The 16831-nt window shown below is 47.9% G+C and overlaps 1 protein-coding gene across 2 annotated transcripts; it reads left to right on the top strand.

Moving 5' to 3' along the window:
• Positions 1-1263: 1263 nt before the first annotated feature.
• On the top strand, positions 1264-12880 carry ZSCAN22 (zinc finger and SCAN domain containing 22). Of its 2 annotated transcripts, XM_043600023.1 has the most exons (4): positions 1264-1504; positions 1989-2220; positions 5786-6238; positions 9030-12880. In XM_043600023.1, exons 3-4 carry the CDS (start codon positions 5839-5841, stop codon positions 10103-10105), a joined length of 1476 nt encoding a protein of 491 aa, XP_043455958.1. In that variant the 5' UTR covers positions 1264-1504; positions 1989-2220; positions 5786-5838; the 3' UTR covers positions 10106-12880. The 2 variants fall into 2 exon arrangements, with proteins under 2 accessions (XP_043455958.1, XP_043455959.1); XM_043600024.1 differs by lacking the exons at positions 1264-1504; positions 1989-2220 and having other exon boundaries at positions 5235-6238.
• Positions 12881-16831: the final 3951 nt, after the last annotated feature.

The raw sequence follows: 16831 nt of genomic DNA, 5'->3' as shown, positions 1-16831 counted from the left end.
AGACATCAAAGTCCATTCATGGCCCATAAGCCCTGCAAGATCTGCCCCCTACAAGCCTCCCCATTCTGTCCCTGTCCTTTCCTATCTCCTTCTCTCAATCCACTCCAGCTGGGCCCCCTTGTCTGCACCCACCTTGGGGCCTTGGCATTTGCATTTCATGTACCTGGAAAATTCTGAGTCCTTCCCTTTATTCAGGCCTCAGCTGGGATGCTAACTCCTCAGAAACAGTTCTTGTTTCTTTGATTACCGTCTGCCTCCCTAAAATAACATCAGCTCCATGGAGGCAGGCCGTGCCTCTCCTCTTCACTGCAATGTCCCATCTGGAATAGCGATGGTCCTTACTGGCTGCTCAGTATGCATCTGGGGAAGGAAGACAATGTGCTCATTCTGGCTGCATGCAAAGGTCTGATGAGCTGAAGGGGACATGGTCACAGGCTGGGGGCAATAAGCACGGGCCGGGCGAACCTCAAAGCCTCACCTGCACACAGGTTGGGCCACCACCCTCCCTGTCCTGGGTCCCCAGCTGGGGTCTCCTGCTTAAATTCTCTCACACACCCACATGCACACACAGAGAACACATTCTCACATACAGTCACATGTCCAGACATCCATAGTATCACACAATCACATCCATGATCACAGTCACAGTCACTGAAGCAACACACAGTGTAATCATACACAGTCTGGGGCCTTTGTGCTGTATCAGGCCCTCCTGGGCACCTCCATGTCTCTGTCTCAAACACCATCACACAACGTGACAGCCGCACGTGGCTGCAGAATTATCACATACCATAACTAACACAAAGGTCACACCCACCCACACACAGTTACACGCACAGAAATACCCACACGTGTGGTCACAGAGAATGACACGCGCAGCCCAACCTCTAGAGCACCAGCAGTCACACAGGACAGACACGTGGAATCACCTGTGTATGGTCACAGTAAGCAACACACTACACACGATGCACACCCCACACAGTGACACCCTCTCCCCTCACCCCACGCACTATGCACGGTTCCACCTCCCACACAGCCCCCCGCCCGCCCCTTCACTCGCAGCCACCACAACCCCACAAAGGCCCAGCCTTCTACCCACTGCCCTGCAGAGACTACAACCCCCGGCGTGCCCCAGGGGGCGCGGGCTGAGGGCGCGGGGCCTCCGGGTGATTGTAGTCCAGGAGGGGGGGAGGGCGGCGCTGGGGCCGTGGAGCCTAAGACGCGACGCGAGCTCAAAGTTGCGGTCCGCGCGCAGGGGCGCCTGCTGGGCAGCGCGGCGCATCCTGGGAGTTGTGGTCCCGGCGAGCGGGCGCGCAGGCGGCGCTGCCCGTGTGGCGCCTCAGTGCGCGCTCCCGGAAGTGGCGGCCGCCGCGCGTGTGGGGTGGGCCTGGGTGGGGTCTGCGGGGGTCGTGGCCGTAAAGAAACGTCCCAGGCCGGGAAGGCGCCAGCGCTGGCGGCGAACTGAGCCGAGTGTTGCGGGGCCGACCCGCCGACGGGGACTGAGGTGCTGACCGCGAGCGGCGCGCCTGGAGGACCGACTGACGGGCAGCGAGCGGGACCGACGCGCAGACCGAGTGTAGAACTCACCGGTCGCACGTGGGACCGACTGGCCGGCTGTGTGTGTGCTTGAGAGGTTGTGCTTCTGCGTCGGCGCGTGCGGGTGTGCGCTTCCTACCGACAGCGTGGCAGTGGGCGACCGTCGGACGTGGGGTGCGGCTGACGGCGACGGGGGTCGGAGGTTTCGCGGGGGTGTCGTGTGATGCGAGGAGAGCGCGGGGGTGCGGCCGGCCGCGTGACTTCAGGCGGGACGCAGAGCGTCCCTGGCTGAGACGGTGGTCAGGGACTGTGAGTGACTGGGGGGGAATTCCACTGGTGAGTGACACAGAAGTGTGCTCCTGGGTGGCTGACACGGTGCCTGAGGCAGGGTGTGCGCCTGTCACTGCGGGACTAAGATTTTGTCAGGGTACTGAGATGCGGGTGATTTGCAGAGTTTGCCAAGGATGCGACGGAGAGTTTCGCTTCCGCCCGTCTGCAGCCGGAATTGACCGCGGTCCCCAGCCGGCTTTGTGGATATGTTCCCCAGCACCGGCCGTGGGCCCGAGTCTGGCAGGAGGCTGTGGAGTGTCAGGTTGGTTGTTCACCCCGTGTCTGCAGTGTGCCAGGCCGGTACTGGACGTCTGTCGCGGATCGCCTTGGGTAACCTCACAGCAGCCCTCTGAGGTAGGTGCCGCTTACCAGGTCGGTGACTCGCAAGGACAGAGAAATGGAAGAACCGCTCTGCTCAGTTGGTTGAACACTCATGGATCGAGGACCTTGACCTGATGTGAGGTCAGCACGTTGGGGGATGGGTCCATATGTCTCGGATTTTCCAGAACAGGAGTTTCAGGGGTGCAGAAAAGGGAGCTTGGAATCTTGCTGCATTTATCGTCATCCCTGCCATTCCTGCTCCTCCTCCCCTGTACAGTGACTCCCCACATCTGTGGGTGACCATGCTCAGCCTTTCCTGGTCCCTCCATTTGCTCAGCACCTGTGTATTATGCACTTGACATAGGCCGTGCTCTGGGCACTCTGGGCTCCAGTGTGCTCAGTCTCTCTGGGGCAACATATGGTTCTAGCCAGAGCTGGGAAAAGAGAGACCCAGGGCACTCAGAAGGATACTCAGCTTGCTCTCAAGTGCTCCTACAACTCTTGGAGAAGACGGCAGATAAAGTGCAGTCTGGAGGACTGGGAAAAATTAGGTGCAAAGAGATTTTAGAACAAAAGAATAATAGGGGCAAAGGCTGAGAAGATGGGGATCGGGGATAACGGCAAGGGCAATGGGACAAGAAGCCCAAGCGAGCTTCAGGGTGGAGTTAGGGGCTAGAACAATTTTGTGAGAAGTTGCCACCTGCCGCTGAAAAGTTGCAGGATTGGGGTCTTGTTTCACTAACCTTTGCTTCTCCCTGTGCCCAAGACCATGGCTCATGTGCCAACCAACATTTGTTATCTGTCTTTTTGATTTTAGCCATCTTAGCAGGTGTAAAGCGGTATCTCACTGTGGGTTTGATTTGCATTTCTTTGGTAGTCATGATGTCAAGCATCTTTTCATGTTGCCTACAGGCCATTGGTGTATCTTCTTTGAAGAACTGTCTAGTCAAAACCTTTGCCCACTCTTAATTTTTTTTTAACGTTTATTCATTTTTGGGAGACAGAGCGTGAGTGGGGGAGGGGCAGAGAGACACAGACTCCAAAGCGGGCTGCAGGCTCTGAGCTGTCAGCACAGAGTCGGATGCGGGGCTTGAACCCACAGACCATGAGATCATGACTCGAACTGAAGTCGGATGTGTAACTGACTGAGCCACCCAAGCGCCCCAACCTTTGCCCATTCTTTAGCTGGATTATTTATCTTTTCACCATGGAGTTGTTTAGATACGTATTCCTTATCAGATACCTAATTTGAAAATATTCCGTGCCATTTTGTGGGTTGCCTTTTTGCTTTCTTGATGATATCCTTCAAATCATGAAACGTTTTAATTTTGATCAAGTTGTTTACTTTATTTTTTATCATTTATCCAGGAAGGCTTTGCATTTTTAAAATTCCAGTATAGTTAACATACAATATTATATTAGTTTCAGCTGTACAACATAGTGATTCAACACTTATATACAGTATAAAATGATCACCATAATAAATCTAGTTACCATTTCTTACCATACAAAGTTAATACAATTTTATTATCTATTTTCCATGTGCTATACATTACATCACTATGACCTATTTATTTTATGACTAGAAGTTTGCACCTCTTAATCCCTTTCACCCATTTCACCCAGTCCCAAATCCCCTTCTCCTCTGGCAACCATCAGTCCGTATTTGTGAATCTAGTTTTGATTTGTATGTCCATTTGTTTTGTTTTTTATATCCACATATAGCTGAAATCATATGGTATTTATCTTTCTCTAATTTATTTCACTTGGCATAATAGCCTCAAGGTCCATCCATGCTGTTTGTTCTTTATTATGGCTGAGTAATATTTTATGGTATGTATGGGTGCCACATCTTCTTTATCCATTCATCTGTTGATGGACAGTTAGGTTGCTTCCATATCTTGGCTATTGTAAATAATGCTGCAGTGAATATAGGGGTTAATATATCTTTTCAAGTTAGTGTTTTCATTTTTGTTTGGATAAATGCCCAGAAGTGAAATTGCTGGATTGTATGATAGTACTTTTTTTTTTGCATTATTTTTAAGTTTATGTGGATATTTAAGTTTTTGTGGAATGTTGACCAAAGTTAACCATACGCTGGGTCACAAACCAAGTTTCAGCAAATTTCAAAGGATTGAAATTGACTAAAGCACATTTTCTGAGCACAACAAACTTAATCTACCAATCAATAATAAAAAGACAACTAGACAACCGTAGTTGTTTGGAAATGGAGTAGCAGATTTCTTTTTTTTTTTTTTTAAACTTTTAATGTTTATTTTCAAAAGAGACAGAATGTGAGTGGGGGAGGGGCAGAGAGAGAGGGAGACACAGAATCCAAAGCAGGCTCCAGGCTCCGGCTGTCAGCATAGAGCCTGATGTGGGGCTTGAACTCACGAACTGTGAGATCATGACCTGAGGTGAAGTTGGACACTCAACCAACTGAGCTGCCCAGGTGCCCCATGAGTAGCAGATTTCCAAATAGCCCAGGAGTCAAGAAGAAACCACAAAAGAAATTAGAAAATATTTTGAACTCATTAAATGATAATGAAGATGCAACATTAAACTTATAGATGTGCAGCTAAAGCTGTGTTTAGAGGGAAATTTATAGCCTTAAGTACATGTATTAGAAAAGAGGAGGGGCACCTGGGTGGCTCAGTTGGTTAAGTGTCCAACTCTTGATTTTGGCTCAGGTCATGATCTCACAGTGGTGATATCGAGCCCAACATCAGGCCCCGTACTGAGTGTGGAGCCTGCTTAGGATTCTTTCTCTCCCTCTCTCTCTGCCCCTCCGGTACCCACTCTCACTTGCTCTCATGCTGTCTCTCTAAGAAATAAATAAACATTAAAAAAAAAAAAAAGAGGACCAGATGAACATAAGGGAAGGGAAACAAAAATAATATAAAATCAGGGAGGGGACAAAACAGAAGAGACTCATAAATATGGAGAACAAACTGAGGGTTACTGGAGGGGTTGTGGGAGGGGGGGATAGGCTAAATAGGTAAGAGGCACTAAGGAATCTACTCCTGAAACCATTGTTGCACAATATGCTAACTAACTTGGATGTAAATTTTAAAAGATAAAAAATAAAATTTAAAAAAAAAGAGGAAAGAAAGGAAGGCAGAAAGTTATTTATTTTTAAGTATCCATCTCAGAAACCAAAATAATTAGCAAGGGAAAAGTGAAGGAATGACCATGTGGCTACCTAGGGAGTGTGTGAGATAGAGAGATCTGGTTCTGTGTGGGAGGAGCACACCATAAGCAAACTGGCCATGGGGTCAGGCTGCCTGGGTTTGTAGCTCAGCAACTCCCAATCTGTTCAGTATCTGAGAAGCTTTGGGTGAATCTTTTCCTCCTCTATATCTGTTTTCATATCCACAAAATGGAAAGGAAATTCTTACCTCCTGAGTTTGTTTAGAGTTTTAAATGAGTTACTATATGCAAACTTTTAGCATGGTGCTTAGGCATCTGATTATTTTGAATATCTGTGTCTCTGTGAGAGAGTCACTCTTACAGGCCCCAAGCCTGCATCTGCCCTGCTCTACAGATGTGAGCAGAGCCCCAAGTTCCACATAATGACAGAGTTCTGACATTCCTGCAGACCCGGTTCCAACGTTCCAGCCATTCTGTGCCTCACTGGAGTGCTGCTGCTTGATGGCCATCCCCAAGAGCCCTCTGAGCCCCATGCCCTGGGAACAGGATGGTTTCCTACGTGTGAAGGTGGAGGATGAGGAGGCTAGCCTCTCTGAGGTCCAGGAATCTAGCCCTGGCCACACTGTCCACCCTGAGGCTGCACGTCTTCGCTTCCGGCGCTTCTGCTATGAGGAGGCATCCAACCCACATGAGGCCCTGGCCCAGCTCCGTGAACTGTGCCACCAGTGGCTGCAGCCTGAAGCACATTCCAAGGAGCAGATGCTAGAGTTGCTGGTGCTGGAGCAGTTCCTGGGTGCACTGCCACCCAAGATCCAGTCATGGGTGGGTGCCCAGTTCCCCAAGAGTGGTGAGGAGGCTGCCATGCTGGTAGAAGGTCTGACTCGGTCACTGGACAAGACAGGTGAGAAGGAACAACAAGCGACTGTTTGCAGCACACTGTGGGCAGAGCCTGGACTGGAATGTGGGAGTGCAGGGTTTGGGTTTGGGGTCGTTCACACATACACTTGTTGTCATCTTTGTACGTCACCCAAACTCACACACTGTGCTAAGCAGATCTGTTTTGACTGCTAATGTCCAAAAACCGAGCTCAAACTGACTGCAGCAAAGTAGGGAGCTCCTGGCTGTATCCAGGAGCTCAGTGGATGGCGTCAGGACTCTTTTTTTCTCGTTCTGTTTCTCAGTTGGGTTTTCCTACATTAGCTTTACTCTTAAGTAGCTTCTCTCCTCAGTGGAGACATGGTTGGCTCAGCAACCCAGGCTTATGTCTTACCGATGTAGAATCCCCAGGGGGAGAACAGTAAAAGGTTCCTGGGCTGAGTCCCAATGAACTGGTTGGGGTCTTGTGCTTGTTTTTGGCTGACCAGATCTCAGGGACTGACGTGAATAAGGAAAACCAGGCTGTTGGTACCAGATGAGGGGGCTGGAAGCCTATAGCAGGGGAGGGGATGACAAAAATGCCAGGTGTCTCCATGTGTCCCTCTGCTGGCCTCCAGGATCTGTGTCCTCCCTCTGCTGGCCTCCAGGATCTGTGTGTGTCAGACCTGCCCTAGGCTAGAGTGGGCACCTTTGCTCTGGAGGACCTACACAGATGTCTCGGCCCAGGGAGGTCCCAGCGGATGCAGTCCAGAGCAGGGAGTGAAGGCTCTTCCTGGAAGGGCCTGGCCTGGCCCTGCCTGATGATAGCAGATAGTGTGTGTATGCCAGGCTCTAGGGAGGAGGCGTGCAGTGAGTAGAAAGAACAGAAATATCATGAAGGCTTGGTAGATCCAACCACAGCTCCTCCTCCTGGCCATGTGACTTTCCTGTGCCTCAGTTTCCCTGTCAATAAAATGGCGATTGCAGTTCATAATACCTACCTCGGTGTCATTGAGAGGTGTAAATGAAGCATCACCTGTGCAGCACATGTAACAGTGTCTGGTACAGATTAAACACAGTGGAAACTGTAGCTGTTAGGATAATTGTTTAGCTCCTCGAGAAACAGACCTTTCTGGAGAGGTTGGTCATGTGCCTTCCCTTGGGCCCATCAGCTCTGCCAGGCAGAGGTCACAGGGACAGGGAAAGGGGATAGTGGCCACATCCTCTTGAAGGGTCAAGAAAGTCTTCAGAGAAAGGGCAGTATGGCACTGAGATAAGGAGAAGGACGTGGAAGTCCAGGCAGAGGGAATGGTGGGGGTGAAGACCCGGTGGTACAAACTGGTACATTCTGGGAAGAGCAGTTGGGCAATGTTGCTGGAATAGAGGGAGAAGAGGGATGTGGGACCAAGCATATGACTGAGGAGGCTGGGTAGTTAGGAGGACATGTGTGGGCCTAGAGGACAAAATCTGAAATCTAAAAACTCTTTTTTTTTTAATTTTTTCAATTTTTATTATTTTTGAGAGAGAGAGAGAGAACACGTGAGCAGGGAAGGGGCAGAGAGAGAGAAGGGGAAAGAAGATCCAGAGCTGGCTCTGCGTTGATAGCAGAGAGCCTGATGCGATATGGGGCTAGAACTCATGAACCATGAGATCACGACCTGGGTTGAAGCCGGACTCTTAACCGACTAAGCCACCCAGGCACCCCAGAAGTCTGAAATCTATACCTGAAATTTCAATTTGACCACCAGCCAACTGTGTGATCTTGTACCAGTTGAGTACTCAAGACCTTCCTTCAGCCGGGTCTCAGTTTCCTTGTCTGAAATGCCGTGTTCCAGTATGTCCTTGTGGGAGCAGACTGAAGGTGAAATGAGGCAATGGAAGTTACCCACTGTGCTTGGAGAGCCTAATGATGACCAGCAGCCCTGGCAGGCGAGCAGTATAGTAGCTCTCTCTTACAGGTCCGGACGAGGGCAGGATTGCCCAACGCTCTGGAGCTGGCTCGTGGCAGGGCTGGGGCTCCACTGTGGACTTGAGCAGCAATTATTTGGCCTGCTCCCATCTCTTCCTGGAATCTGTCCAGTACGTGATGCTATTAAGTGTGCCCCGGTGCCTTATGCACCCATCAAGGGTCAGTTCAATTCAAAGGTCAGTTCAGGCTGACCTCATACACAACCCAGTCTCCAACTACCTTTCAACCACACTCCACCTTTACAGCAGTTTATAAAGAGTGGGCCTCAGGCCTCCCAGGGTCTTAGGGACGCCAGGCGGGCTTGTCACTCACTCACCCTCAGCAGTGGTTGTCAACTTGGGGCTTGAGGTAGATTCTACTGTGGAAAACTGCACGGTTGCCAGCATCTGGAATTGCTTCCCTCATTCAGCCAGTCTTTACTGTCACCTGCAGAAAATGCTCGGTAGGCTTTTTAGGTCCAGGGCTAAGGCACTGAGAGCTGGGGCCTCCCGAGGGGGAGTAAGTACATAGGCACTTGGCAAGGGCAACCCCCTGTGTGTGCTTACTTACTCTCATTCTTTCAGATCAGTTCAACCTTAGGGTTTTCCTTCTGACACTTGAGCCCAAATCAGCAGCCCTGAAGAATGGAGAGTTTTAGGGGTGGGGGGTGGGGGAGGATTGGAACCTGTGATCCAGTTTCTGATGGTGTGGGAACACAGCCCTATGCCCTTTGTCATCCAGGACACCAAATGGGAAACTTTACTTTGGAAATGGGGCCAAATGTCAGGAGTGGCCATTTGTCTCCTTACAGAGTAAGACCACGACCCAGGCAGAATGGGGAAAGCCCTGTGTGGAAATAGTGGTGACACTGTGGTTTGGGTTGTTTCAGGACAGGAACCAGGAGCTGAGCTCTCAGAGTCAAGCTGCAAGCAGAATGATTTGGAAGAGTCCGAGCCACTGGGTAGGGCCACTGAAACCCTCGCGGGAGGTGGTTCCCTGGGACCTGCATTTGGTGATGCTCGTGAACCTGAGGGCAGCTCAGAGAGGCAGGCAGGACTCTCAGGGGAAATCTGGACAAAGTCTGTCCCCCAAGAGATGGATTGCAGGAAAACTTCAGAGCCTCACAAGGATGTTCCCACAGACCAGACCAGCTGTGAACCTGGTGCCTTGGGGAATAGTCCCAACATGTGGCGAAATTTCGTCTCACAAGAGAAGACACCAGAAGAGAAATTTGATCCATTGGATGGTTATGGGACGGAGTCGCCATGCGTATACTCAAGGAGGAAGTCTTCCAAGTGTGGTGAATGTGGGAAAACATTCCAGAGCCCCTCCGCCCTCAAAGCACACCAGAAGAGCCATTTTCGGAAGACACCCTACACCTGTAGTGAGTGTGGGAAAGCCTTTAGCCGGAGCACTCACTTGGCCCAGCACCAAGTCATCCACACGGGGGCAAAGCCCCATGAGTGTAAAGAGTGCGGGAAGGCCTTTAGCCGGGTCACCCACCTAACTCAGCACCAGAGGATCCACACTGGAGAAAAACCCTACAAGTGCAGAGAATGTGGCAAAACCTTCAGCCGCAGCACCCATCTCACCCAGCACCAGCGGGTGCACACAGGGGAGAGGCCCTATGAGTGTGACGAGTGTGGGAAGGCCTTCAGCCAGAGCACCCACCTGACTCAGCACCAGCGCATCCACACCGGGGAGAAGCCCTACAAATGTGACGCTTGTGGAAGAGCCTTCAGTGACTGCTCAGCTCTGATCCGCCACCTGAGAATCCACTCTGGAGAGAAGCCGTATCAGTGTAAGGTTTGTCCAAAGGCCTTTGCACAGAGCTCCTCCCTCATTGAGCACCAGAGAATCCACACAGGAGAGAAGCCGTACAAGTGCAGCGACTGTGGAAAGGCCTTTAGCCGCAGCTCAGCCCTTATGGTTCACCTGAGGATCCACATCACAGTACTGCAGTAACCCAAGAAAACCCTCGGGACACAGTATCCTCCCCTCAGAGGCTCAACATCTAAGAAAAACCCTGAGTTCCAAAAGAACAAAGAATGGGGTGGGTGATTGATAGTACCCCAAAATGATGAGGTGCTAAAGGGCAGACTCTGCGGCTGTCTGGGAACAACTCTGCATTTGGAGACCCCGATGGAGGAGCCTAATGAACACAAAGCTATTCAAACCATCTGGAGAAGCTTCCAGAAGGATCCTGCTGCCCTCCATACCCCACTCAGGCCCATCTCAGAGAAAGGACAGCTGAGGTGAGGACTTGGATTTGTCTTCAGAGCCAGGGCAAGTGAAGTTTCTTTTGGGACTCAGTGGTCCCAAGATGCTCTGGGCAGGAGGGCTCCAGCTTCATGTTCCCATGTAGCTGTTCTTGCCTTTTCCTCCCCTGTTTAGCCCAGGAGGGGTACTGGCCCTCGCCCACCTCCGTGCCTTCACGCCTATTGTTTCACCCCACCTATTCACGACTAACTCTAAGGCCAACCTGTGAGGCTGCCTCTTATGTGAGGCCTTCTCCGGGCCCTCTATCTGTTTCACAATCTCCCTTAATTGAGGGTGCAGCCTGATGCTTGCCCAGCATCCATTTCTCCCTGCCCTCCCCTTCCACATCCCATCAGTCATCAGCCCTGTTGGTTTTACTGAAAACTCACCTCTAATCATCTTCTCCACCTTCATCACTTTCTGTGAGCCCTCATCACCTCTCATCTGTATTCCATCTGGGGTCTCTTGCCTTCATTCTCTCCCCCGACCTCTCCCATTGTGTGATTCTCCACACCAGGGGGCTCTTTCTACAACCCAAACCTGATTGTGTCACTCCATGGTGGAAAGCTCTTCAGTGTACCTTCTACGACAAACCTTCCTGAATGGTTTATAAGTATGCCAAGACATAACTCACTTTGAGCCCCGAACAAGCTCTCCAGGTACCCTCATATGTACATGTGAATATTGTCGTTTTTGTGTGTGTGCAGTGATATGAAAATGGTTTCAGAGTACTGCCCTGTGGGAATAATGGCAAACTCCTTCACCTGCCATTTATGATCATTTGTGACCTGGCCCCAGCCTTGTCTATCGTAGTCCCCCCACCTTCCACACACCAGTCACGTGGAACTACTTGTGGTTCCTGAAGAAGCCATATTTTTCCCACCTACGTGCCTCTGTAACTGTGCCTGCAAACCTCCTCTTCTCTTTCCTCCCTGGCGTTTCACATAGCCCTCCCTAACAAAGCCTCCCCTACCTCTCTGAGCTGACTTCAACTTGCCTTCTATGCTTCCAGAACACCTCCTTAACTTCTCTTCAAATTCCTGTCATGTTTATTTACTCCTTGCAGAGCTCGCAGTCTGTTTCCTAAAGACACTGAGAGCTTCCAAAAGCAGGGACTGGGTCTTATTCTCAGTACCCATAGCACAGGACTCAGTAGGCTCTGACCTGTGTCTTCTGAATGAATATACTGTGACCGGTGCCTTCCTGGAGGCAGTCATCATGCTCCGCCCTGCGTCGGCCTGATGTATGTCTACATTGTTGTCTCCCCCAACAGCCCTGGGCCCTGCAGGGCAAGAGCAATCTGATTTTCCCAGAGCCCCACCCATCAGACAAGCCTGGCATACAGTGGCCTCGATAAAATGTTACCATATTGAGTCTGCCTTTTCTGTCACCCCAGAATCCCCCTGGTGTCATGGACTCTGTGGTTGCCAGCATGCTGTCAGTGCGCTGTCTGGCCTCTCACGGTTCTGTATCCCTGACCCTCTTTCAGGGTCCATGTCTGTAACTGAATGTCACAGCCTCTGTTCTTAACTGTCAGGTTGTCAATCTTCCTCTCTTTGATGATCCTGTTGCATGTTAACCATTTGACCTGCCATACAGTTGTGTACTGCTCATATCTCCCTGTGTTTCTTCTTGTGTCTTGGACTTGTCCCCTCTGTGTCACAAGTAAAGAGTCACAGAAACCAAGGAGTGAGGTTCAGAACAGGAAGGTTGAGACCCAGGGAAACAGATCTTGTGTCAGTATCTCTGAGAGAGTCCCAGATACACCTGCCCACAGGCAGACTGCCACACAGTGAAGCCAAGGCTGAGAGACGCAGAGAATGTTAACAGGGAAAAGCTCAGATGAGAGATACACGTTGCTGGTGAAACAGTCACACAGGCCTCCAACAAGCCCACAGGAAGTGGAAAAGATGTAGGCCCAAGTCACGCTGCAATCAGCACTCCTCCTCAGGGCTGCTTTTGGGACCCCGGGTAAGTGACTTCCCTGAACCTCAGTGACCTGCCCATCTGTAAAGCAGGAATAAGATGACCTGCTTTGTGCAACACCCAACCCATGGCCTGGCCACTGGCTCTGACTTGGAGCATCTGTCTCCACCTCCTGCCCTCACTCTCCTGGTGTTTGGCACTAAAGAGCAGAATCTCCACCTCTGGTGCTCTGAGCATCTCCAGGACCCACTTTGTCATAAGATTTGTGTCTTCCCATGTTTGTCTAAAGGGGGAAGAGGTCAGGGGAAAAAAGGAATCTTTACTGAGCGTCCACATGTGTTGTTCAGTCTGCCAAATAATTTATGTGCATCATCTCCCAACACTGAGGGCAGGACCACCATCCCCACCATAAGGGACATGGGGTTGGAGAACATGAGCGGCCCTGATGTGTACGCTGACAGAGACTGGACACACTGGGATTTGAAAGCACATCCAAATATGTCAGCAATTTCAATAAGCACTACTTATCAACAAATAAAGTAAGACAAATACTAACATTGTATTTCTTTCAAATCCAGGCATATGTTCTTTAGAAGAAACACACCTAAAACAAGGACATGGGAAAGCTGAGGCTAAAGGAATAGAAAAGGATATACAAGGCAGGCATGAATCTGAAGAAAGACAAGCTGTCTTAATTTCAGACAAAATAGATGTTGACACAGAAAAGCATTATTAATTTAAGGTCCTAGGATCACTATGTTTTCTTTAAGTTTATTAATCTTTGAGAGAGAGAACACGGGAGGGTCAGAGAGAGTGGGAGACAGAATCCCAAGCAGACTCCACACAATCAGCTCAGAGCCCAATGTGGGGGTCGAACTCCCAAATTGTGAGATCATGATCTGAGCTGAGATCAAGAGTTGAACGCTTAACCGACTGTGACCCAGGCACCCCGAAAGAAAGAATTTTTGAAGAAATAATGACTGGAAACGTTCCAAATTTATGCCTTTCCAGAAGGTATAAATTTACAGGTTCAGAAGGCACAGTGAACCCAAACAGCATAATCTCAAACCCGTGCCTGGACACATCACAACTGAACTGCTGAAAACTAAAATTAAAAAAATTTTTTTTTAATTTTTTAATGTCTATTTGAGAGACAGAGAGACAGCACGAGCAGAAGAGTAGCAGAGAGAGAGGAAGACACAGAATCCGAAGCAGGCTCTGAGCTGTTAGCACAGAGCTTGATGTGGGGCTCGAACTCATGAACTGTGAGATCATGACCTGAGCCGAAGTCAGACGCTTAACTGAGTCACCCAGGCACCCCGAAATTTAAATTTTTTGAAAAGAGTCTCTGAAAAAGTGCATCATAAAAATTGATGCAAAAGATAATGAGTTTCTTGTCAGAAATCATGAAAGCCAGAAGGCAAAGAAACAACATTTTTAAAGTGCTGAAAAAAAAAAACCTGTCAATCAAAAATTCTATATCCAATGAAAATACACATCAAGGAGAGCAAAATAACATTTTCAAATGAAGCAAAATTAAGACAGTGTGTTGCCAGCAGGCTAAAAGTTGTTTTGATGGAAGGGAAGTGATAGCAGAAGGAAAACTGGAATTTTGGTAATGAAGATCTTTTCACACTGAAAAGATTTGATCTTTTTTTTTTTAATTTTTAATGTTTATTTATTTTTGAGAGAGACAGAGCATGAGCAGGGGAGGGGCAGAGAGAGGGAGGGAGACACAGAATCTGAAGCAGGCTCCAGGCTCTAAGCTGTCAACACAGAGCCAGGCGCAGGACTCGAACTTACAAACCATGAGATCATGACCCGAGCCAAAGTCAGATGCTTAATTGACTGAGGCACCCAGGAGTCCCAATTTGATCTTTAAAATACACATAACTGGGGCGCCTGGGTGGCACAGTCGGTTAAGCGTCCGACTTCAGCCAGGTCACGATCTTGCGGTCCGTGAGTTCGAGCCCCGCGTCAGGCTCTGGGCTGATGGCTCGGAGCCTGGAGCCTGTTTCCAATTCTGTGTCTCCCTCTCTCTCTGCCCCTCCCCCGTTCGTGCTCTGTCTCTCTCTGTCCCAAAAATAAATAAAAACGTTGAAAAAATTAAAAAATAATAATAAATAAAATACACATAACTGTGGGGGTGCCTGGGTGGCTCAGTCAGTGAAGCATCCAACTCGATTTCAGCTCAGGTCATGATCTCACGGTTCCTGAGATCAAACCCCGAGTAAGGCTCTGCACTGATGGCATGGGCCTGCTTGAGATTCTCTCTCTCTCCTCTCCCCCTCCCCTACTCTAAATAAATAAACAAATGAACAAACATACACTTAAAAATATTTTTAAAGACACACATGACTGTTGAAAACGAAATTTATAACATTGTCTAGTAGAGTTCAATGTATATTGATGTAGTATATATGACTACAACATACAGAGAGGAGAGTATCAAAATTCACTCAGTGATATATTTGAGACTTGTATATTTTAATGCATAAACTTATATGTCAAGAACCACTAGTGTACTTTTTTTTTTTTTAATTTAAAGGTGAGGGTAAAGAGACTGATATAGTGATAAGGTTTCTACATTTCACTGTAAGTGGTAAGTATTAATTCTATATAGACTGTGAAGACTGGAGTATGCATATTGTAATCCCTGAGAGATCACACACACACACACAACTATACAAAAAGATAAAAGATAAACACAATATATGAGTTAAAATGGAGCTCTAGAAAATATTTAACTAACCCAAAAGAAGGCAGGAAGGGAAACAGAGGGATAACAGAAAGAACAAAGAGGAAAAAAAAAAAGGTAGACCCAAATCCAAACATATCAATAATTATATTACATGTAAATGATCTAAAGACACCAATTAAAAGTTCCCAGAAATTTTGTTTTCAAAATAAACCCACTTTAGGTAAGTTTAAAAGGGTGGAGGGTTGGGGGCACCTAGGTGGCACAGTCAGTTGAGCATATGACTCTTGATCTCGGCTCAGGTCATGATCTTGAGGTTCCTGGGTTCGAGCCCCACATCAGGCTCTGCGCTGATGTTGCAGAGCCTGCTTGGGATTCTGTCTCTACTTCTCTCTGACCCTCTCCTGCTTATGCTCTCTCTCTCTCTCTCTTTCTCAAAATAAATAAACTTAAAAAAAAATTTTTTTTAATAAAAAAAAGGCTGGAGGGTGAAGGGGAATGAGAGATACAGTCTTAGGGTTATGGAATGAATAAGTCACAGGAATAAAAGGCACAACATAAGGAATATAGTCAATGACATTAGAATAGTGTTGTGTGGTGATAGATGACAGCTACACTTGTGGTGAGCATAGCATAGTGTATAAAGTTGTCAAACCACTATGTTTTACACCTGAAACTAACATTGTGTGTCAACTATACTCAAAAAAATTAATTGGAAAACATAGAAGGGTGGAGAAAGATATATAATACAAAAACTAACCAAAGAATGTTAGAGTGACCATATTAAAATCATGCCAAATAGACTTCAAAACAAGGAAAATTACCAGGCATAAAGAGGGACATTACATAATGATATAGGGTCAATTCACCAAGAAGACCTAATAATTCCAAATATGTATGCAATATGTATGTGTTTTAGGGCAACAAAGTCATAAAATACAGGAGGCAAAAACGGATAGAACTGAAAGAAAAAAATAAATCCATAATTATAGTTGGAAACTTCACACGTCTTTCTAGAATCAATGGAACAAGTAGACAGAAAATCAGGAATTGAAAAGAGGAATTGAACACCACCAACCAACTGGATGTAATTGATGAAGTTGCCAATATTTAAATATTGCCAATTTTTTTTTTAGATATATGTTTATTTTTGAGAGAGAATTAGCACAGGGGAGGAGCAGAGAGAGAGGGGGAGAGATGATCCAAAGCAGGCTCTGTGCTGATAGCAGAGAGCCCAGTGTGGGACTCAAGCTCCCAAACTGTGAAATCATGACCTGAGCTGAAGTCAGCCACTTAACTGACTGAGCCACCCAGGTGCCCCTATTGCCAATTATTTTATGCACAAAGTAGTTTCCTATTATTTAAACTGTTTTTAAGCCCAATAATAAGCTGTTACTGTTGTTTACCCCCAAGAAATCAATGATCTATGTTTCCATTTGAAGGAAGTGAAAAAGAACTAATTTAATTCAGAAGTAGGTAGAAGGAGGGATGCCTGGGTGGCTCAGTAGGTTGAGCATCCGACCACTTTGGATCCTCTGTCCCCACCCCACCCCACCCCCGCCCCTCCCCTTCATGCTCTCGCTCCCTTTCAAAAATAAACATTAAAAAAGAAGAAGAAGAAGTAAATAGAAATAAGGGAATAATAATGATACAAGTAGAGATCCCCAAAGCATAAAAGAAGCCATAGAAAAAAATGAACAAATCCAAAAACTAATTAGTTCTTTGAAAAGATTAATACACTCGATAACCCCCTAGCTAGAGTGATGAGGGAGAAAAGGCGGGGTGCGGGGGGACAATATCAGGCATGA

This window comes from Prionailurus bengalensis, chromosome E2, assembly GCF_016509475.1.
Source record: "Prionailurus bengalensis isolate Pbe53 chromosome E2, Fcat_Pben_1.1_paternal_pri, whole genome shotgun sequence".
Lineage (NCBI taxonomy): Eukaryota > Metazoa > Chordata > Mammalia > Carnivora > Felidae > Prionailurus > Prionailurus bengalensis.
The sequence above is the reverse complement of the archived record's forward strand: the minus strand, read 5'-3'. Positions and strand labels throughout refer to the sequence as shown.

Coding starts and splice junctions, on each gene's coding strand:
- ZSCAN22 (XM_043600023.1), top strand. CDS start 5,839: ATGGCCATCCCCAAGAGCCCTCTGAGCCCCATGCCCTGGGAACAGGAT. Junction 6,239..9,029: donor TCGGTCACTGGACAAGACAG/GTGAGAAGGAAC, acceptor GGGTTGTTTCAG/GACAGGAACCAGGAGCTGAG.